Raw genomic sequence first — 24,161 nt, 5'->3', positions numbered from 1 at the left:
TTGCATCGCAACATAACCCTAGTAGACTGCGCTAGTTCTCTCTTAGCTATTCCGATTGGTCATCTATTGGGAATATACTTCACTTGTTAAGATCCATATCATTTTTTTTTGTTTTTTAACCAAAAAGATGCAAACCCCTTTTTATTATTATTTGGAATACAATTCATCTCACCCTCATTGTAGGTGAGAATGAGGTTACTATACTTGCCAATGACAACAACAATTTGCTCACTAAGAGTGAATATGTCACAAATGGGATTTGAATCTAGGTAGAAAGAATAACATTCTTCCTTTTAACCGTCCAAGCTATACTCATATATTCGTTTTGTAGACATTTTAAAATAAGAATTATAGTGTCATCTTAATATAATTTTTATTTTATAAAATAATATATAATATACTTAAAAAACTAATAGATTGTTTTTTTCAACATAAAAAACTATTTTAAAGTTGTACAAACTATTCAATAATGTCAAATTCCATAAAATTTGAATTGAACAAACCTTATTCAACAACAAAATTTAAACGCATGACAACAATGTGATTGAAGAAAGAAATAAATAAATTATTTTAACGTCCAGGCTAAAGATAACTTATGGGACATATTGCTTCTTCATCTGCTTGATGTATTTAGCCCTTTTTCTGTGAAGCTTCACAATAAATGCTCCCAACTTCTCGACAAACCCCTCGCTAAATAGATTATCCCAAGAGCTAGCTGCGCATAACTTTCCCTGTTGCCTTTGAAGGCCTCACATTCTAAAATGAAATGTTTTCCTCTTCCTTTTCCGGAAGAACAAAAAATGCATACCCTTTCCTCCCACACTTCCTTTGGCCTTTTCCAGCGCCCTGTTTCATAACGGAGTTGATGAGAATTAGTTCTTAACTGAGCAATAAGAATTTTGGCTCTCCAAGAAATATTGGCCTCTATGTATGCTTTTGGTTAATGATTATGAATGGGATTAAACACTTCAATATAATAATTTTTCTTTCTTCCTAGCTTCTTATCCCAAGTACATTTGTGGAACTTTTCCATAACAAAAGCTTTTATCTGTTTGCTGTTTATGGGACACGCGTTCAAGCAAATACCCCATTTACTAACCATTTGTTATTTTGCCACATCCAAATTTTTTTGCGCTTACACAATCTATCATTAAAAACAATCTTAGACCATCTACCCACTTCCATTTGCTCTAACATACAAACTAACATAAAATATAACCACAATTACTCTTTTCCATGTAAATACTCCATGAAAATTCTGATTACCAGAGTCACCTCCCTTTACTACCTCTCACACGCCACAAGAATCAAAAGTAAATGGCAAAAGTGAAGTCGCACACAATGCACCTCCCTTTACTACCTCTCACACGCCACAAGAATCAAAAGTAAACGGCAAAAGTGAAGTCGATCACAATGCTTTTCCCTCAAGCCAACTTCTTCAACTTTTTAGCTATTTTCTTTCTTATTGAGTTGGTTCTTTTCGTTTTTTCGTTCCTGTGGTTGCTGGTGGATTGTCTGGGTTCGATTTCAGTTGTGTTCGTCGAGTGTGAAAATGGCCATGGCAATGAACGAAGACAGTATTTTCGAAGGAGAGGACGAGCTTTCTTCAATGACGACAGAAGAGCTTACCAGAGGAACTCGTATGCTGGATACCGAAAATCGGGTTCTCAGGGTATCCTCCACAATTCCAAGCCATCTATTTTTTTCTTTTACAAAACCCGTGCGATTTATTCTTTTTTGTTATTAATTCCATGGCGATTCGCAGGATGAAGCTCAGAGGACGAATCTAGAGTTAGACACAACGAAAGAAAAGATAAAGGAGAACCAAGAGAAAATCAAACTGAACAAGCAGCTTCCTTATTTGGTTGGCAATATCGTCGAGGTATGTTAGGTTTCTGTACACATTTACTAAATTACTGTAAAATTATACTTCCTCCTTTATTTTCATTCCTTTCTTTTACCGGACGGAAGATGGTAAACAGAGATATGGTGTAAGCCAAGATCTATCTGAAAATCCAAATGGTTTTCTGGTTTTTAAATTTTCCTTTGAATTAAATTTTTGTCTTTTTGTCTCAATTTTCGGACTTGCCGTAGAAATCCTCTTTTTAGAAACTTTATAATTTTAAGGCCAATTGGCTCAACTGCTCCTCGTGAAAAACCCCAATTTTTAATTTCTTAATTTTAGGTTAATCGACTTAGGTCTCTTGTTTCATAACTTTTAATTCAGGTCTCTTTGTTTCATAACTGTTAATTCTCAAGTTTCCGGCTGCGGAACTGGATGCTACAAAAACATTTTAACTCTAAAATTTTGGCTTGATTGGCTTGTTATTGCATGCCATAGAAACTAACTAATTTTATATAAAGTGCTTGGCTGACTCGTTCGATTTATCACGGTTTGTATCATTGCAGCCATGTACTTCGTTTATACAATTTTCTAATTACAGCAGTGATTTTTTTTTTTTGATATTTACTTTTATACTTGACCACCGCATTTGGCGATTTTTAGATATATATTTTTTGCTCTAACACCGAATCATTGGCTGATTTGAAGACAATTTCAATATTGAATTTAAATATATTTTCATTGCCTGTTTTTATTTACAAAATTCAAAAAAATCATTACAATTCCTGGGTTAAATATAATATATATATATATTTCAACAATATGTTATGTTGTTGATGAAGACTTCTGGAGAAGTGTGTATTGCCTTCAAAGATTTGCTCAACTTTTCTTTTCACTCATTTTCAAAATTTTATCTTTTTAAATAATTTGAAATAAAATTTTATAAATTTTATTTTAATATATTTTTTTTTGAATAATGTGATTAATCCAAAAAACAATCTCATTATCATTATGGATCACAAAAATTTAAAATCTAGTATTATTTCTATTCTTTATTCCTATATAATCTTAATAAATAAATTTGCCATTCCATTATATTAGGTCTATTTTCTTCCATTGTTCACCTACTCTAATTTGACCATTCATTTTGATTTCTTTAAATAAAATAATTTAAAAAATAATAATTTTAATTTTAATTTCCTTTTAGATATATTTTAATAAATTAAAAATAAAATTATTCAATGTTATTTTTGGATATTTTTATATTTCTATATTCCCCCTTTGAAATCACTTTTTCTATTATTATTATTATTATTTATTTATTTATTTATTTTTTTTCCAGAGAAAAAAGCGTAATTTTGATTAATAAATAACAAAATTACAGGTTGTACGGGCTAGAAACCTCATCATCAAGTCAGAGACCAAATGATAGGCAAGAGATAAGCAGAAAAAACAAGATAAAAATACATGGAGGGGGAAGCTAAGCTTTCCGCCCCTTCTTTTTCTCTACCCTGCACCATTCCCCTTGGGATGGCGTCGAAGAGACAAGAGCAAGATGGTTTCCTGCCTCCAATTTGGCGTTGTCCTTGTCAGAGTCTGAGTTATCTGATGTGTGGAAGCGCTTATTCCCACTGATGTCCCCCTCATCAAGGATCAAGTCGGCCTGCACCCTGTGGTTCTTGGCATCTAATTGGTCTTGTGGAGATCCCCCTTGTGTATCAGGTTCCATTGGATTCTGACTTTCCTCTTGTGGGGATGGTTCATCCAGAGCTTCATCCTCCTCCTCTTCAGTTTCAGGTGGGGGGTATTGCCAACCTTTGGGTTTTTTCCCGAGATTCTTTTTCCTTCTGGTGTCCTTTTTGGCTTCTGGACACATGTTGTGTAAATGCCCTATTTGTCTACAATTCCTGCATCTAAAAGCTGTGTTCTCATAATCCAAGTTCTGTGTCCAAATTCACTTATTGTGAATTAATCGGGTGTTGTCCGGAAGTCCTTTGCTGAGGTCTACCTCTATGCATATGCGTGCGTAGGTGAAAATCCTTTCCTCTATTCTTTGGGAGTCCTTTTTTATGCACTGTCCAACGCTGTTGCCAATACTAGCCGGAACTCTGTCCTCCTAGAAATGAAGGGGAAGGTTGTGCATTTAGACCCAGACTGGCATTTTGGAGACGACCATGGTGTTTGCGTCGAAGTCGGGGAACCAGGGAGTGGTAAACAGGCTGGTTGAACCCCAAAACCATGGTCCTTCCTGTAGGATTTTGTCTCTAGCTTCAGGGGATGAGAATTTTACAACAAAGAATCCTTTGGAGCAGAGGTGGATGTCGCATTATAATGACCAACTTGTTAAGATCCAATGGAAGAGCTATATTGGTTTTGGCCAGAAACAGTTAAATCGACAAATAATTGCTAGAGATTCAAGGGAGGCGCATTGCTCATCAGATTTTGGCAAATCAATATTTAATTCTGGGTTGTAATTCAGCTGCTCCACTATATAGGGGTTTGGAGTGTTTCCTGCGTGTTTGGATGGTTCAGGGGCTTTCTTTTTCCCCTGTAGAATGTTCTTGAATGATGGACCCTCATGTGCTTGCTTCTGTTTTGATCTTGAACCTAACTGGGTGCTGCCTCCCAGCCCTGTTTTGCCCTTGTATGTAGCCCCCCCGCGCATTCTCAGGTTTAGAATGATGGTGGAATCAACATGAATATAATATAGCATCAGGGGCTGCTGGTCCTGTAGTATTTTCCCTTCAAAAATTAAGCTCTGTGAATGGCCAGGGTATCTGAATTTCGACATGATGCATTGTTTCAGATCTAGAACTGTGTCTGTGTTTTTGACCCAAAGTGTGCCTGAAGCCCTATCTGGAGTTTTAATAAAAAATTGAAAACAGAGTGGGCTTACCTGGTTCACAGGTCCCGACTGGTCCTTTAGGTGCGAGGAGGCAGCTTCACCTTGAAAGACAGAGACTATCGATGTAGGAGGGTGAGGGTCGGTCTTCGCCAAGAGTTGGACCGAACAGACTGTCTTGGGCCTAACCGTGCAAGGGAATGCCAAATACCATTCATCCCAACAAAGGCTGTCTTGTAGCTTCTTGGGGAGCCTGCATTGGTTCAATCCCTCTATCATTGCAGAGAACTCAGGAGCATTGATCATTTGGAGGGCAAAAGGAGCGTTAGATTCACCCTGTGATTGCCGCAGAGCCCCTTGCAGTCGGCCTCGAGCAAGAGAAGGCCGAGTCAGTCTGTCTGTGCAATCGAAAAGCTGAACCCCATCAAAGACCTTCTCCTGTGTTCGGAGCTGCCCAATTTTTGATGGCTGCCATAGTCGCCAGGGAGCCGGATCCATCTGGGTCAGTGAGTGGCTGCATGAAAACTTGTGGGGGGCAGTCCGTAGGGAGCTCACTGGGAAAGTCAGGAGGAGTGGCCGCGCAGGCCCGGCCCAGTCCTTTCTTCCTCGCACAGGGGTCTTCGTGTTTGTTCTTCGGGCTCGCCAAGGAGCCAAAAGTGGCTGCCGAAACTTGTGAACCATTTGCGCGCAGAGTAAACCCTAGCTCCATACTCGCCCTATTCCTTCCCAACCCTTGATTGTTTTTGGATTGCCTAAGAGTCAAATCACTTTTTCTATTATCCTTAATATAATTTAAAATAATTTATTCAAAATTCTGTTTTGATAATTCATTCAAGTCAATTTTTTATTTAATAATTTGTAACCTTTTATCCCTAAAGTCTTTCATTAAAGTCAATAATAATCATCACTTTCATTATTCTTTCTTTCAGTAACAATTATATTTTTATCTCCTCTATGTGACCATCTTCCATTTAAATGGGTCTAGCACTCTTCATATCATCATCAATTAAGCTGCAAGTTGTGAAGATGGTTGAAGGATTCACCAGAAACTTTGGGTAATACACAGTTCTCCAGAAGCATTCATCATTAACAACAATTTATTGACTGTGGAAATATACATGCTAAAAAGTTCTCCGATGTTTTCTGTTAGAAGTGGTAAAAATTTGCTCAATTGCTGTACTTAATGGCTAATTTTATAGTATTTTTTACACTGACGATTTCGATGGAAATTGGCTGTCGTTAAATTTGAACACAAACAGGAATCACTTGACTTAGCTTTTATCAAACACGCCCATCTTTCCCTTTTAAAGGTTTTGGGTAGAGCGTATTCACGATTTTGGGTGACTCGTAGAAATCTCTCTAAATAAACATCAATTTTCAGATTCAGATTTATTTATCTATGAAGCTCGACCTTGTAACATGTTCCTTCAGTTTGTTATGATATATTCTGCTACTAGTATCGCAGTTCATTGAGTACGTAGACATTGTGTTACTTGGTTTTAGAATGTTATGGCAACCCCGGCTAAGTGTTGCCTGCAACTTTAGATCTTGGAAATGAACCCCGAGGAGGAAGCAGAAGAAGATGGCGCAAATGTTGATTTGGACTCACAAAGGAAGGGAAAATGTGTAGTTTTGAAGACATCAACGCGGCAAGTAAGTATACATAGATGTACTGTCTTGTTCCTAGAATGTTTTTTTGTAGTCAATAAATTTATATGCTTTTATTTCCATTCCTTAACAAAAAAGGTGACCGTGAATTGTCTTTGCTTTTATGGTAAAATTATTTATGCAAATATGACAAATGCCTTTTTGGTTGTTTCAAAACACATTACAATTCCTGGTTTAAATTATTGATTAATCTGTTCTGGTAATCCAGATATCTGTACTCAACGTTACGAAGATTGCTAAAACTCGAACTGGGCTTTCTATTATTCACTGTATTTTGCTCTAAAAAGAAATGCGTAGATCAGTTTAGCCTGAACACCAAGAAAGCTCCTGCTATAGCATTTTTTATGCAGCTGTATTTTGTCTACATCAACTTTGTATGTTTGTTTGTTACCTTTATTTCTCTGGCATTATCTGTTATACATGAGCATGGCTGGCACAACCCTATGTTCAACGATCTTTCAAAAATTCACTGAACTGACTAGTTTAGTAGCTATAATGACACAGACAACACTAACTTCATGTGTCTCTAGAAACTCTCAAATATCAACACACTTAAGGTCCAATACTGAAAATCTACAGGTTGCTGATAATTGCGTGGGAGGGGAGACACTTACTATCTTTGCACATGTGCTGATTATTACCCTGGGAGACCATTATCCATTTCACCATAGGAAGCATCACCTGAATACCTTCTTTTGCACAATAGGTATTGTAGGAACTGGGTCATCAGCTTGCACAGGTTTAAATAAGCTGTAGTATTTGCTTTGTGTCTACCATTCCTCTTTTTTTATCTGTTGCACATCCTGTAATGTCCCCAATTAATTAATTGCAATTTTCCCACAGGATGATGAAATAGGCTATCCAACCCCATAGGCTATGTTACCCAGAGATCTTTCCTCTTATTTATCTTTTTCCAGCTGGCAGCCAGTGTTAGAAAATCAGAAAGGCATAATTTTTTTCTTATCTTGATAATTACTTTTGATTTCTTTGCATTCTTATTGGCTTCTTTTATCTTCTTATCATCAAGCAACTACCAAAACATTTATGAAGATCAAAAGAAGGAGATAGGGTTTAGGTTCTCAGCCAGTGCAAAGCCCCTCTTCTAGGGCAAACCCAAAAATTCTCTTCTCTTCTTTTAAAACGAAATCAAATGAGATAACCAAGACCCTTGACCAAGACAAAGACCTCCCCCAATCCACCAAGTCAGCCTCCAAGATAGTCTTTCCAACCAACTTCTAATCAACAATAGTCAACCTTCTTCAATATTGCATCAACCATAAATTTCGGCCCTACTGCGTCAGAATTTTGGTTTTACTACAGACCTGCAATTTCGGCCCCTTTCTGCAACCCAAAATCTTGCATGTGTGAGCTACAGACGAGAAAATGTGCTTCTTTCCTTCGCTAGGGTTCCTCCAGTTGAAGAATGTAACTAGTGTCGGTCTTCATAATTGTATTTGAGTCATGATGTATTATATTTATCAAAAGAAATTTTATTTTTAAATAAATTGACTTATTAAAGCATGAGTTTCATGCTTGGGTCAATTGTTTTTAGGTCAAAGCTTCCATTGAAGGCTTCTAGGGTTTATGTCAAGTGTTCTTGTCCATGTCATATTGTAAAGAACCCTTCTTGGGATTTATTTGTCAAAGAATAAATTTATTTTATTGTAAAATAAGTCAATTAGGCCTCCTCCACCAAGTTGGCCTCAAACTGGACAAGTCAGCCTAAATTGGGCAGCAAAATCACTATATAAAGGCAGCGACTCGACCTCATTTGTCACTCACTCACAACAAGTTCGATCTGCAACTTTTGGGGCCAGAAAAAGTATGAATTTCAAGGAAGAACAATACGAGTATAAGAAGTCGAAATTCTCTCTCTTTTTTCCCACATGTGTCAAGTTGTTGGAAGGGACAAATTCTGCAGTTGCTGGGAAGGCCGAAATTCTGAAGTTGTGGCTGAAATTTTTGGGTGATGTTGGGTTGACGCTTCTGGACAAGAAGAGACTATTGAAGTGAGCTAAAACATATTGGGGCTGACTTGGTGGAGGATGAAGGTCTGTTGGTATAGGATCTTGGTCCATCTCATTTGAATTACTAAAGGAAGAGTTCTTGATGTTGAAATTTCTAAATGTGACCCATCAGAAATCCGTACTGCATTATCTGGTTTATTTCACCTACTTGTTTATTCCTTAACAAATTATTTATTCATATAAATACTGAAAATAAACACAAATGCAGTCTCAACTCATATACAAATCATCAACTGAAATAATAGACAAACACACAAGGGACACCATTATTTTTGGACAATCGTCCCTGGAAAAACCCAATGCGGGAAAATCGGTGCAACAGTTCTGAGGGTTTTATTATTATGTAGATTTCTTGAGTACAACTAGGGTGCCAAACTGGCTCACCCAACAGAGATTTCTACACGACAGTAATACCTCTTCTCGGAAGCAGATATTCAGCTTCTCAGCACTAGTTTGCCCCACGAAAATCCTTTCGGTGCTTCTCCAAGGCTTTGCATCAGCCCTGCTAGCCTCTGCGTAGCTTTGGAACCCCCTGCGTCAGCTCTCTGGCCTTCTGCGTCACCCACGCAAGCCCCTCAACCTATGCGCAGTCTCTAGCTGCCTCTACGTGGCTCCTGTTGCCTCTGTGCAGTATCTAGTTGCCTCTACGTGGCTCCTGCTGCCTTTGCGTAGCCTCCTTTGTCATTGCACTGATCCTCTGACACTATCTCTGCCTCTCTGCTATGTACTCACTGCCCCTCGCTGCAACTCAGATCACTTGTTCAAATTTTCTCAGTAAATCCCGCTCCAGAAAAATGAATTGACTGATCAATCTTGGTGTATCTCCAACTGACCCTCAAGCCTCCTCTTATACTTTTCTTGTTGAGTCTTCAATGACTGAGATTAAGTCTGTAATCAACGACTAAGATTAGATTCAGTGTTTTTAAAACCGGAACCGGTGATCGGACCGGTCCACCTAATGAACCGGTTTACCGACCGGAACCGGTCTAACCGGGACTGGTTTGGTCTAAACGAACCGGTTTTAGAAAAATACATTAAATAATTATTTTTTAATGAAAAAAACTATTTTTAAGATTTAAAAGCATGATTCCAAGCCAATAGAGACAAAATATGCAAAGATTGCTCATTTATATACCATGTAAAGGTGAATATATCAAAATGGCACCGAGTGCAATACATATCATCGACAAAATACATAAGCAATGAGGCTCTAAACCACTAAGAAGATATTAATATCACAAGTAAATTTCATCTAAGGAAAATGTTAGGTTTAATATGTTGCCCTAACCATTTTCCAACATGGTATCAAAGCTATGGTTTGTATCCTTGGTAGCTGGAAATATCACTATTTCATCTGTAGCTTGATCATTTGGAGATCAAGTATAACAAGACTAGCAAGAAGCTTATACAAAAGAAGAGAACCAAATGACAGACAAAAAGTCTGCCCCTAAATTAAAATAGGTCTGCATAGAGGTCCAAAGTCTGAGGTGTTTCAGAGACACGAGAATCATAGAGGTTCAAAGTCTGGTGTATTTCAGAGACCCAAGAATCACAAAGATCCAAAGTCCGGAGTATTACAGAAACCCAAGAATCACAGTAACTTCGTATAGAAGTCCGAAGATTGTAGGCCTAATAACATTGCAGAGGTACAAAATCTTCCTTGGTTAATAGAGGTCCGAAACTATAATGATACTAAAGAAGGTCTGAAGATTTTAGTGGATTACAAAGGTCTGAATTACAATGGTATTTCAATTTTCCCGAATTGCAGTGATATTTTAAGAACTTAGAAAATTGTAGTAAGGTTTGAGAGATGAAGTATCTAGAACATGTATCATTCCTATTGATAAAGTCATGAAAATCATAACCCCTAAACCACTAAACCACTAAACAACTGCATTTTTTGTCATGTTTCAGTGGGCTGTCCATAAACCGGCCGGTTTAGGACAAAACCGGCCGGTTAGCAATTAACCGGCCGGTTTTGACCTAAACCGGCCGGTTTTTACCGGTTAGGTCAATTTTCCGGGCACATGGGGCTTCTAACCGGGTTTTTTCACCGGTTCTGACCGGTGAGCCTCCCAACCGGCCGGTTAGGCCGGTAACCGGTTGGACCGGAACGGTTTTTAAAACTATGATTAGATTTGGCTTGATCCATGTCATTTAGAACATTTTCACCCAGTTTTATATTAATACCCATTAATATTTTAATTTTCCTAAGTTTAGACTTAGGAACCCCATTAAAAATATTAATTATTTTAATATCTCTCTAACCAGGTGGAATTTACCCAAACCATTTCTGGGTCTTGGAGATCTCATGTGCTTTAACCTCTCCACCAATTTTCATGGCTAGAGCACATCCAATGCTACCCCAAATCAACACTCCCTCTTAGCGAGGAATGTGCTATAGTAATGCTCCACCACTGAACATCACACTGATCCTTCCGCACTGGTACCTGTGCTGATGCTGGGCCTGCTTCCCTACATCCACTGCACTGCTGCTTCCTATACTGCTGCCCATGGCTCTGCCACTGCCACTGCTACATCTGTACTACAACTCCCTCTGCATCTGTGCTACTGCTGGTCCTTCCTCCCAACACTGCATCTACACTGCAACTCTCTCTCAAATGCTGCATTTGCTGGCCATAGCACTGCCACTGCTAGCTGCTGCACTGCAACTCAGTTACCGAGAAGTAAGTAATTGATCTACCCTAGCTACTGACATCCTTGTCAGTCCAGAAGCCTCTTGATGTTGAAGCTACCTCTGCTACTGTCTTGTGCTCCCTCTGCGCTACTGCAAACACCTCTGTGCCTCTCGCACTGCTGCAACCTCCACTGTGCCTCTCGCATTGCTGCAAACACCTCTATGCCTCTCACACTACTGCAACCCCCACTGCGCTGCTATAGACCTCTGCACTCTAGCACTGCCTTGTCGCTCCATCGCATCTTGCTTCTACCGACATCCGTCATCCTGCTACTGTCATTCGGGGCTCTCGTAGCCGGATATGATCCAAGAGTTTGGGTACCTCAAGGATCCTGCCCCTCATCTTCTGTAGTCCTCCTGACTATAGCTCGATGTCTCCCCACCTTTTCTCTAGAGGTGCATGAGCACTCATGGCACAGTCGTCATCAGTCTCGACTTCTTTCTCCGCCTTAGCTAGAGCTGCCTTGGAGTCAGAAGCCTCTCCCTTATTCTTCTTCCTGGGACATTGGGTTGCATAATGACCCAGCTCCCCACAATGGAAGCACTTCACCTTGGAGATGTCCTTCTTCCTCTTCCCCTACTGTCCCGCAGATGCCAGAGCCGCATCCTCCTCCTCCTCTTTCTTGATTCGACCCCCTTTTGTGCTACTCCCCGCCTTGGTCAACTGTCTGATCTCTTATTGGCGAGGAGTTGCCCACATCTCTTCCCATCTTGGAAGATTAGCTCTGCCCAAAATGCTTTGGACAAATGTCTCCCAATCCTCAGAGACTGCATTTAGGGTGTTCCTCTCCACGAACTCCTGATCCGACGTGGCCCCTATGGAAGTAAGTTGGTCTCGAATCTCTTGCAACCTAAGTTGCATGATACGGGGAAACGAGTACGAGTTTCTGAAAAGGGAGCAGGTACGAAACGTGGCTCCCCCAAATTTTGGAAACGGGGAAACGCAATATCAATATATATATATATATATATATTAGGACATTTAAGAAATATGTGCAATCATAAAGCATACATGATACATTCTAATTTATCACATTATGATTAAATTGACAATTGTCAATGCATAAACTATAAGTCTCTAAATTTACATCACATTTACTCATGAATGATAACATAATGAAAATAGCAATATCCAAAATCAGCGACGAGAAATTTCTAATTTCTTGTCTTGCGCTTGATTGGAAGTCTTCTCCTAGATAGTCAAGCGACCTTAGTGCTCTTGATTAAATACAAGTTCCAAGTTCCATACCCTAGTACCCTAGGTGCTCTTGATTATTGGGAGTCTCCCCTGCATAGAGGGTTTGGTTCTCTTGATTAAATACAAGTTCCATACCCTAGTACATGACAAAATCCAATGGAAACATTGAATCCCCGCAATCCTGAAATCCTGAAAAATAGATAAGTTTGCTGGATTTTGAGTGAGATCTAAAATTCTACTTTCTCCATATGAAATATAATGAGGGCAAAACCACTCTCAAATATCCTGAGCCATTTCATGGTAATGTTAAAAACTTAAGTAAAAGGATGAAAATGAAAGATGAAGGAGAATGTCACTTTTACTTTAAGAATTTAACATTACCATGAACTGCATATCAACACTAGGGCCATAGGCTTGAACATTAGGCTGCCCCACTAAAAAAAATCCTCTTTTTTTATAACTTGAGAGAGGCATCTAGAAGCATCCAGAGGATATTTTAGTCGCTCAATAAAAAATTAGAAGTGAAAAAATTAAAAAAATTAAAAAAACCGTCAAGTGTTAGCTGTAATCTCCGCTGTACGCCCTAGAAACTCGTTTCCGACTGTAATGGCCACGTTTCCCCAACGTGAAATGGGCCAGTATGGCCGAAAACGAGTTTCCAGGCCGTATGGTACAAGTTTCCTCGTTTCTGGCCGGAAACGGACCCCTGGGCAACGTTTCCTGCAACTTAGCTTGCAACTTGCTGAGGTATAGATCTATTTGCTCCCTCTTTTGCATCTGATACAACTGCAGCTGATTCTCTAATAGCATCTTCCGTTGCATGAAAGTGCCCTGATACAATGTCGTCAAAGTATCCCGCATCTCCTTTGCTGTGTTCTTCTGGGCAATATGTGGTACTACATGATCCTTGACCCCATCAAGGATTATGCACTTTGCCTTCGCCATCCTATCCTCATACGTCTCATTATCAGCTGGCTCGATTGGGATAACCACGGTTCTCAAGGTGAAGCCCTTGATGCGATGTCTATCCAGAATAGACAGGATCCTAGCCTTCCAGATGACAAAGTTGGAGGCCCCGTCCAACCTTTCTTGATCCCTCAGTCCATTCATTGCCATCTCCACTCCTCCTTCTGGAATCTCCCTCTAAGTCTTGATTTCCCTGCTGGAAATCTTCCTGCCAACTGTCGATCCGCTCCTCTCCGATCCTCTTTGCAACTGCAACTCGGATCTGGATTTCTTGGCTAGAAATCCGTCAAGGCAGCGACTCCCTCTACCTTGGTTTTGTCCTGTTAGGTACTGTTCTTCTTCGACAGCAACAACACCCCACCAGCTTCCTAATCCACAATCTGCCCACAGCTCCCTATGCCCTAGCAACTGAAGAAACTGAGCCTTCCAGCTCTGCGCAATCCCGACAAAGGTTGAATCACTCCTTTGGCCAACTGCGTCAAGCCTACCTGACTGAGTAGGATGACGTGGCTCTTCGTGAGCCTCTTCTGCCTCTCTCTGCCTCTGCGCTAGCCCTTTCTCTAGCTCGAAATGATGATGCAGGCCCTCTGCGTCACTCTTTCTTTATTGCTTTCTGCTTAGGAGCAACTCTGTCTCTCGGGATAGCTGCTACTGCTGCAAATACTTTTGATTACGCTGGTGCCTTCAGTCCTCCTATGATCTGCAACCCTCTAATACCATGTTGAAATTTTTAAATGTTACCCATTAGAAATCCCTACTACATTATCTGGTTTATTTCACCTATTAGTTTATTCCTTAACAAGTTATTTATTCATATAAATACTGAAAACAAACACAAATGCAGTGTCAACTCATATACAGATCATCAACTGAAATAATAGACAAACACACAAGGGACACTGTTATTTTTGGACAATCGTCCACAGAAAAACCCAATGCGAGAAAACCGGTGCAACAATTCTGAGGGTTTTATTATTATGCAGATTTCTTGAGTACAACTAGGGTGCCAAACTGGCTCACCCAACAAAGATTTCTACACGGCAATAATACCTCTTCTTGGAAGTAGATATTCAGCTTCTCAGCACTAGTCTGCCCCACGAAATCCTTCCGGCACTTCTCCAAGGCTCTGCGTCAGCCCTGATAGCCTCTGCGTAGCTCTGGAACCCCCTGCGTCAGCCTTGATAGCCTCTGTGTAGCTCTAGAACCCTCTGCGTCAGCCCTCTGCCTCTCTGCATCAGCTCTCTGGCCTTCTGCGTCACCCACGCAGGCCCCTCAGCCTCTGCGTAGTCTCTAGTTGCCTCTGCGTGGCTCTTGCTGCCTCTGCATAGCCTCCTCTGTCACTACGCTGACCCTCTGGCACTATCTCTACCTCTCTGCTATGTACTCACTGCCCCTTGCTGCAACTCAGATCACTTGTTCGAATTTTCTCAGCAAACCCCACTCCAGAAAATCGAACTGACTGATCAATCTTGGTGTATCTCCAACTAACCCTCAAGCGGCAAGCCTCCTCTTATAGTTTTCCTTTTGAGTCGTCAATGGCCGAGATTAAGTCTCTAATCAACGGCCAAGATTAGATTTGGCTTGATACATGTCATTTAGAACATTCTCACCCAGTTTTATATTAATACCCATTAATATTTTAATTTACCTAAGTTTAGACTTAGGAACCCCATTAAAAATATTTTATTTTAATATCTCTCTTACCGGGTGGAATTTCCCCAAACCATTTTCGGGTCTTGGAGATCTCATGTGCTTTAGCCTCTCCACCAATTTTCATGGCTAGAGCACATCCGATGCTACCCCAAATCAATGCTTGACTGGGTTTTCCCCTATATAGGGGTTTTGCTCTAGCTGTGCGCCTACATCTGGTGTTATTAATCTTCGTGTTTTGTTTTTGATAATTGCTTGATGAACTAAGATAAAAGAAGAACATATGAAATATTATAATAATAATCACAAGTAATTATCAACAAGAGAAAATCTTTTTGCCTTTTTGATTTTCCAACATGGTATTAGAGCTAAGGTGAAGAAGAAGGAAAAAGGCAGGTCAAAGATCTATTAAGGAAAAGGAGATCAAAGAAAGGTCATTAAGGAAAAGAGTCATATAAAGAGACAAGCCTACTATCTACAGGAACCATGACAAACTCAATGAAGGGAGAAAACAAATTAGAAGGAGCCTCCAACTACAGGGCCTGGAAAAAGAGGATAGACCTTATTCTTGAAAAGAACAAAGTTTTGGATCTCGTTCAAGGAAAAATCAAGAAGCCTACTAATGAATCAAGTGATGTCGAGAAAGCAAAGTGTAGAGAAATAAAAATTGTGGCTATGAACCTAATAGTGGATGGAGTTAAGGATAACCTAATTCCATACATATCCAACATAAATTCCGCTCAATTCAGAATTTCAGCCTTCAGAAGAAAGGCCTTTATGTTGAAGCTGTTGGACAAGAAGAGACTATTGAAGTGAGCTAAAACATATTGGAAGGCTGACTTGGTGGAGGATGAAGGTCTGTTGGTATAGGGTCTTGGTCAATCTCATTTGAATTACTGAAGGAAGAGTTCTTGACTGGGTTTTCCTCTATATAGGGGTTTTGCCCTGGCTGTACGCCTACATCTGGTGTTAATTATCTTCGTGTTTTGGTTTTGGTAATTGCTTGATGAACTAAGATAAAAGAAGAACATAAGAAAGATAATAATAATAATCACAAGTAATTATCAACAAGGGAAAATCTTTTTGCCTTTCTTATTTTCCAACACCTCCTTCCTTCGCTAGGGTTTCTTCTCCTTCAAGCCTTTGTCACCTCCTTTTCTTGCCTTCACACTCCCTTTTAATTACAGATCAAACTTTTCTTGAATGGATACTCAAATAGGTCAAATTGCACCGCTTTTATAGTCTTTTTATGTGGTCGAATTCGTTCAATGAGGCCGACTTGTCTTCTCTTGAGGCTGACTTGGTGGAGGAGGCAAAAAAATATATTTTTTTGACTCAATAACAAATTTATTCCTTGATATAAAAAGGCCCAAGAAGGGCCTATTAAATGATTACAAAGACTATGATTTATACAAACCCTAGAAGCACTCAATGGGTGCTTTGACCTAGAAACAATAAATAAAGCATGAAACCCATGCTTATAAATATTTTTCTTTTATAATAATTTTTCCTTTTATTTCTTTTTGACAAATACATAAGAATTGCATTATGTCACGAGCTAGACAGTTATGAAGACCGATACTAGTTATATTTCTCAACACTCCCTCTTAACTAGGGAGGTACTCATAATTGTTCAACTTGTACAAGATTGACTTCAGCTTGAAATGTTCCAAGAAGAGTACAACATATGCAATGCTAGATACCAAACTGCCAAGGTATTACTCAAAGATCCAAGTGTCAAGACACTATTTCAAGAATCCAGGTGTCATCACCACGACACCAATTCAAGGATCCAAGTGTCATTTTTAAGACACTAATTCAAGGATCTAAGACACTAACAGGGACTAAGGTGTCACTAAGGCAACATGCCAAGACACCAACTCTTACAGGGATCCATGTATCATCAAGGTCAACACGAAAACATAGCTCCATAAGACCAAGATACCCTCCCACACCGGGATCTAGACATCATCAAGGCCAAACTATAACTGAGATCTCAACACCAACCAGGCCAAGATGTCCTCCCAAGTACCGTCATACAGGCAACTTATGGTGCTCATCTCTCCCTCTTAACCAAATCAATCCAAGCATGCTTATCAAATTTTCAAACTTCTCAGGGAGAGATCAACACATCAACTACTTGTTCATCCATCTAAACATACTGTAGCCTCACGACCTCAGTCACTTCCAATATATTGGTTCTTATTATCGATATGCTAGCACAATCTCTGGGGTCTTCAACCATTCTGATGCTGCTTGGTTCATCATAATATCCAAACAAATCTTGACAAAAGCTTCCTACTCCAACTTCTTCAGCAACACGAAACTCAACTTCAGCGCTTCTCAAAACAACTGGATCAATATCAACCACCAACGATGCCTTAGCTATTCTCTGATCTCATTCTTCTTTCATGGTCTTCACTATATGTATGGTTGTTAGTCCTGGTCCATCATGTCCTCCTCTCATCTATGGAGGATATACACTTTCCTTCATCCAGCTCCCTGTCAACTAGGGATAAGTCCTTCGTCAATAACTTTATTCTTCCAACTACACAGGCTCTTTCTTTTGCATCATTATATCATCGGAGAACTTCGACCTTTCAAAGCATCATTCCTTTTATCTTCATATGGCAACAAGGTCATCTTTCAATCACCAATGTAAACTTTAATGTCATCAAGATTCTTATAGCTCCCTCTTTCCATCATGCTCAACATCATCATAAATTCATCATCAAGTATGAGGTAGGCAACCTCTTGAAAACTATGTACCTGCAAATCTCATTAACAAGTACAACCAAGCACAAATATATATATATATATATATACAAGAGAATGAAATTAACTTTCTAGGGTTAGCATCTAAGGTTATCAAAATTTTGAATTTAAACTTTAGATATTCAAAACCTAAACCTAGTTAGGGTTTCAATTATAGCGGAAACAATCAACTAGGGTTACACTTTCATGCCCTAGTCGCTTACAACATTTGCTAGGGTTTTGTCACAAACCTTAGATATTATCATCAAAACTTTAATATTAAACAAAATAAACCCTATTAGGGTTTAAACATAACGAAAGCATCTAGGGTTTCTCTTTCAAGTCCTAGAATCTTATTTGAACTTTTACTAGGGTTTTTATCTTAAATCCTAGATAATATCATCAAACCCTAAAAAGCTAGGGTTTTAAGATATACCCTAGATATCATCAACAAACCCTAGTCAAAAGGCTAACGTTTGATAAAGTGAACAAACATCAAAAGATAATACTACAAGGGTTATATTTAATCTTAGAAATCAAACACCCTAACAATATAAGAATCTTCATGATTCTATAGCAAAACCCTAGACATGGGAGAGTCATTAATATAAAGCAAATTTAAAGACAAAAAGATCGTGTCTTCTTATATGATGAAGACCTGCTACAAATCTTGTAATCTTAGACATACCTTTAGTTACTTCCTTTACAAACCTTGTAAGGCCTCCTCTTGAAGGGCTCCCTCTCAATGTTGCATGAAGTGGGGATGATTTTTGGAAGCAAAAGCGTCATTTCCCAAAAATCTAGGAAGCGAAGCGTCTACTATATATATATATATATATATATATTTTTTTTTTTTTTTAATTTTTAATTTTTATTTTTTTTGCATTTATATTAAAAAACATCCCAAATACAAATTAGAATACATGAAAACATGCATATTTTTACATAAATCAAGATAGATATGGCATCCATGATTCCATTGTACATCAATGATTAATTATTCAAGCATAAACCTTCTAAATTCTTTCAATTACAAACATACATCAAATTTTTAAACATATCATGATTCATAAAACATAAAACATTTAGAAGATAAAATCATCAAACATTCAAGTAACTTATACAGCAAGTGAGCAACTGTCAACATGAGTTATGTCCAAAATTCAAATAATAATGTTTACAAAATAGACCACTTGGTCACCAGCAAGACTTAAGTACACACTAAACTAGGAAGAGTAAGACAAAAAAGTTCAAATTCACAACAAGACTACAAGTCTAATCTATGACAAAAGTAGTAAACTATGAATATATCTACTAATCTCTCTTCCTTCCACCACGAACAGGACGTGAGCCTCCACGTGGCGGCAATGAAGAAGATGGTGGCTTTGGAAGTTGTGGCACTGGTAGTGGAACTGATGAAGATGAAGTCCCTGTTGTTGGTGGCAATGAAGAAGATGGCGGCTCTGGAAGTTGTGGCACTAGCAGTGGAACTGATGAAGATGAAGCCCCTGCTGTTGGTGTTGAAGCATGGAACCTGGGAATCAAGGGACCAGATGGGGGTGGCATCTCAACTCGATCATCATCATCTTGGGTAAGGGCATCCTACAATTGCTCTAATCGCAACACTCCATCCTCCAAATTGGGCTCCTATAGATTTCTGTCCCAAACCTTAAGGTCTTTATTAGTCTTTGCATCATCACAGTAATGGGACAACAATCGCAAGTTGTAGTGAACATAAACCAAGCTCTTTGCCTGGTCTAAACTTAACCTGTTCCTTTTAACACTGGATGAAAGAATAAGAGCTCCAACACCTCTTTGTAGAAGAAGTGTTTACCACCTGTGATAGCACCCGCAATGCCAAAGTTTGTAGAAGTGGAGTAGCACCTCCATGCATGTTCCACCACTCAAGAGAAGAAAAATTCTCTCGATCTCTAATTGCATGCATGCTCCCAAATGGACCAGTGCTAAGCGTATAGTTGCTCAACTGTTTCCGTACCATGGCAGCCTCCTCCTCATCAGGGACTAATTTATCCAATGCTTTCATATAACTAGATAGAACCTCTGGATCTAGGTGTGGTTTTCTCCTGCTCCCCCCTAGGTGCTGGTGTTGAAAGCCATGATGGATGATAGTATTTAGGTGTTAGAACATATGCTAAGGCATGCAATGGAACGTTTAGCATATCCCATCGTTTTTCCGCCTCTACACGAATATAATTGTATAAGGTGATATTTCTAGGCTCAACAATGTCTTTAATCTACCACAACATGCTATCCATTTGCTCATACACCTCCCCGATTATTGGCCAATCGGAATCTTCAAACTTGATCATGTAATAAATTGGTTTGGTGAATTGCAAAACATATTTAATCTATGACGAAAAGTAGCTATCAAGAATAGTGTCCTTTGCTACATTAGCACCATCTCTATTAGTGTTAATTTCCTCCCATGATTCAGAGGTCACCATATTAGTTAAAGCTTGTCTCACCTTCACTAGCCACCTAAAGGTGAGGTAATAACTTGCAAATCTCGTTTTTGCAAGTTTAAGCAACCACAACTTGGAGTAAGTGCCATGAAAGTAGTTTACCCTTGTATGCCCTGTGATAAATTTAACGAGTTGCTTCCCTCTCTTGTAAAGCTCATTAATCCATCCACATTCTTTATGCGTTACAATATCATGCATCAAAAGGTTCAATGTGTGCACTAAGCAGCCAAACCAAAAGATGTGTGGATGAGTACGCTCAATAATTTTTCTTGCTACCTTACAATTTGCTGTGTTATTAGTGATCACTTGAACCACATTATTAGGATCAACATCTTTGATTGATTGCAATAGGAGATCTGCAATATTTTGGGAAGTTGCATTGATGGAGGAGGAGTCATGACATGTAATAAACACTACACCATTAGCAGAAACACCAAGAACATTTATCAAATGTTGGTTTCTAACATTTGTCCACCCATCTGATACAATGGATACCCCACAATCCACCCACTCATTTGTAAAACGTGTCAAAGCTCTTTGAACCTTTGCTTTTTCTCTTTCTAATAACACTATTCTAGCTTTCTCATAGTTGGGGCTCTTGTATCCTTTTGGGGCTTCATTGATGGCCTTAACCATATCATGCCAATAGGGAGAGCGAAGCACATTGAATGGTACACCGCAAGCACAAAGAAACCAGACTATCTTTCCATCCACATCATCCCTCCCAACAACATTCAAGAAATCCCCTATTGTTCTTCTACTTCCAAAGGTTGCAAAAGTACCATGAGGAGATGAGCTACCAAATCTAGAGGTTGCACTTGATTCAGAATGAGTTTTTTGTTTCTTGTTTTTTTGTTGTGCAACCTTCTTTATTTGGATGTATTTTCTTCTTTGTTCAGCGGAAACCTTTGGGCAAATTGTTATCCCACGACACCCTTTTTGTCATCATTGTCCAACACCCCACAAAGATGCCTCTACAAGGGTATATGAACCACTATATGGTTTTCCTCCACGACAACCATGAGGGCACAAAAACTTGTAGCTTCCACCACCTTTTCCTCCTTCAAGTTTGGTCGCATAATTCCACAAGGGTGTCAATGCAGCTTTTCCCTCTAGCATTTCAGTTTTCTCTTCATCCCCTTCCTCCTCATCATACATTGGGTCACTCATATGGGGACGATTATCCTCTCATTCTTCTTCCCTTCTATTCCTACTCCCCCTTGCCATCATGAAAACCAAAAGTGGAATGATACTTAGAAGCCAAAAGAACGCCATTTTGGAATATGAATATAGATGGACAACTTGCAATGAAATGAGCAAGAAGAAAGAGTGGGAAAGAGTAGGAGAGGGAGGAGAAAAAATACAAACAACAATGACAAAAAAATGAGGGAGTTTGGGGTTTGCACTTACCTCTTTAGCTCTTGTAGATGGAAGCCCTTCTTTACTCCTCCTAGCTCCTCCTTCACTTCTCAAATCTCTCCTCAAGCCTCTCTTCTCCTCTCCAAGCTCTCTTCTCCTCTCTTCTTCAAGCTCTACAAAAATACAAGAGTGAGGAAATGAAAGGGGGAAATGAGCTTTATCCTCATCTATCATTTCCCTAACTCAACCTAAACCCAACCCCAACTCAAGTTAGACACAAAAAAACTATTTTTTTGGGTCAGTTGCGCGGAATTTCTTGTCGGGCATTAGATCTGCTCGGGATACATACGGATCCGTGCCCGATTTGTGGTTCGGAAATCTGGAACCGCAGATTGGGCTGACACGTTTATGAAATTCCAGGAACCGTGATTTCTGGCCCAATCCGCGGTTCCGGATTTCCGAACTACGGATCCCCCACAGATCTGTACGGGACGTGTATCCGCGGGGGGGGGGGGGGGTTCATGCAACATTGCTCCCTCTGCAACAAAGTTTTATACAAGTCTCCCTTTGAAAACTCCCTCTGAATCTAGCCACAATCCTTTCTTTTATCGTCATTCTTGCAAAATTTTCTTTCCAAGGAAAACACAAGAGAAAGGATTATAAACAAGCAAAAGAATGAAGCTAGACATATAGAGGAAATCAACAATGAAAAGGAAATAAAGAACATGATACTTATCTTTTTGTGAAAAGGTGGAAGCTCCCTCTTGATCTTTCATCAATCTAGTCTTGTGAGGGATTCCTTTAACAACTCAAGAACTTTCTAACAAAAGCATATTAGATTTATAAACCCTAGAAATCAAAAGAAAAACTAATACTAGAGACAATCATAAAAGAAACTTTCTAAAACAATAACCAATACTATAAACAAAGGATATATAAGGGATAACATCCCTAAAAGACTTAATAGATTAAGTCTTTGACTTCAGAGTCCTTAGTTTTGTTCTTCTTTGGAGGATTATCATCAGTGGCAAGAATATCTTGGTCTCTTTCTCTTTTCTTATTCTTAGGATTATCGGGGCATTGATTCTTATAGTGTCCCATCTTGTGACAATGATAACATTCTATTTTAAAAAGGTCAATCTTCCCATGATTTTTATTTAACCCTTTAAACTTCTTATTTCCTCCTTTCTTCTTGAAATGAGAAGAGTAGGCATTTGAGGTATTTTCTTCATCTTCTTGCTTACCTCCTAGACGAGCTTCTTCTTGAATACAATCAAACCACATTTCTTCGAAGGATGGAGAGTTTTTCAAACTACTAATTCTAGCTGCAAAAGCATTCCAAGACTTTGGTAGCCTTAGAAGGGCAACAATCACAAGTTCCTTTTCAGGGACTATTTCATCAACTGCTTGTAGATCATCTCTTATACGGGCAATTCTTACAAAGTAAGAGGACACTGTATCATCTTTAGTCATTTTGACAGTTTGAAGTTCATTCTTTAGACTTACCACTTGTCCAATATTCTTGATTGTAAATAACTTGGAGAGAGCATCATACATTTTCTTTGAAGAATCTAGTGTGGATATGTAGGGAATTAGGTTGTCTTTAACTCCATCCACAATTAGGTTCATGGCTATAACGTCATTCTCTTTGTACTTCTCCTTTCCAGCATCATCAGTTAGTTCTTTGAGTTTTCCTTGTACTAATTCCAGTACTTCATTCTTTGCAAGGATGAGGTCCATCATTGTTTTCCATGCTCTAAAATTAGAGGCTCCTTGAAGTTTGTTCTTAGATTTCGTTGATGATACCATAGGTATACCTGTAAATGTGACACTATCTCATTGAGAGTAATTGAAGAAAGAACATAAATAACATATTCAAAAAGACAAGCCAAGAGAACATCGAGATTGGCTCAAGCCAGGGAAAAACTCCAAGATGGGGAAGCCCTTGATCAAATCTTCTTATTATAATCTTTAGATGTTCAGCAAAGAAAGGGAGAGAGAAAATACAATTAATGACAAGGAGGCAGCCCAGGTAAGTCTTCCATTCTGCCTTCAAACAATACCAACCAGATTCTGCCCTAACCAGAGATCAATGGTAGACAAAGCAACTACAAGGAAGTCTCCAAATAGAGTTCGATCCTAGCTTAATTTGAGCGGCCTCCAAAGATATATATATATATATATATATGGAAATGATGATGTAACAACAAAAGATCTCAAACCTGGTTAGCCCATTCAAATTCCTTCAATAGGATTTCCAATCACTACGTCTTAGCATACTTCTTCATATTTCCTGTCATGGCTGCCTGTAACATGCCTTGTTGAGGGAATAGGGCTTAACGGTTCCTCCAACTAGCCCAGAAAAGACCTGTGGACCTCCTGAAATTACCTCAAGGCTTGCGGCCTTACTCAAACCCTCGATTGATATGATAAGGTCTACCTCAACTGCATTTCGGACCCATCAATGCTTGCAAACAGATCTCTGACCAACCTTAAGCAATCTCGACCCTGTCCTCCTTGTGCTGAAGCTCCCACAGAAGATGAGTTTGATGCCCAAAACGGTGCATCTAATGAGAATGGAGGACACCTATATATATAACAATTTCCTTATGGAGGTGAAGTCGACCTTGAAATTTTGGAGGCAAATTTGAATTTCAGATTTTCAATTTTCCC

General features: G+C 39.1%; 1 protein-coding gene across 1 annotated transcript in view; it reads left to right on the top strand.

Moving 5' to 3' along the window:
• The first annotated feature begins 1,407 nt into the window (after nt 1–1,407).
• Nucleotides 1,408–24,161, top strand: part of LOC149249790 (26S proteasome regulatory subunit 6A homolog) — a 232,233-nt gene continuing 209,479 nt past the window's right edge. The window contains exons 1-3 of the mRNA XM_089458782.1: nt 1,408–1,672; nt 1,766–1,882; nt 6,231–6,338. Of these exons, the coding sequence (XP_089314908.1) occupies nt 1,553–1,672; nt 1,766–1,882; nt 6,231–6,338 (345 nt within the window). The 5' untranslated portion in view covers nt 1,408–1,552. The remainder of the gene's footprint in view (nt 1,673–1,765; nt 1,883–6,230; nt 6,339–24,161) is intronic.

This window comes from Pinus tabuliformis, chromosome 7 (assembly GCF_031772625.1).
Source record: "Pinus tabuliformis cultivar Carrire ecotype Pingquan chromosome 7, CPIR1, whole genome shotgun sequence".
Taxonomy (NCBI): Eukaryota; Viridiplantae; Streptophyta; class Pinopsida; order Pinales; family Pinaceae; genus Pinus; species Pinus tabuliformis.
The sequence above is the reverse complement of the archived record's forward strand: the minus strand, read 5'-3'. Positions and strand labels throughout refer to the sequence as shown.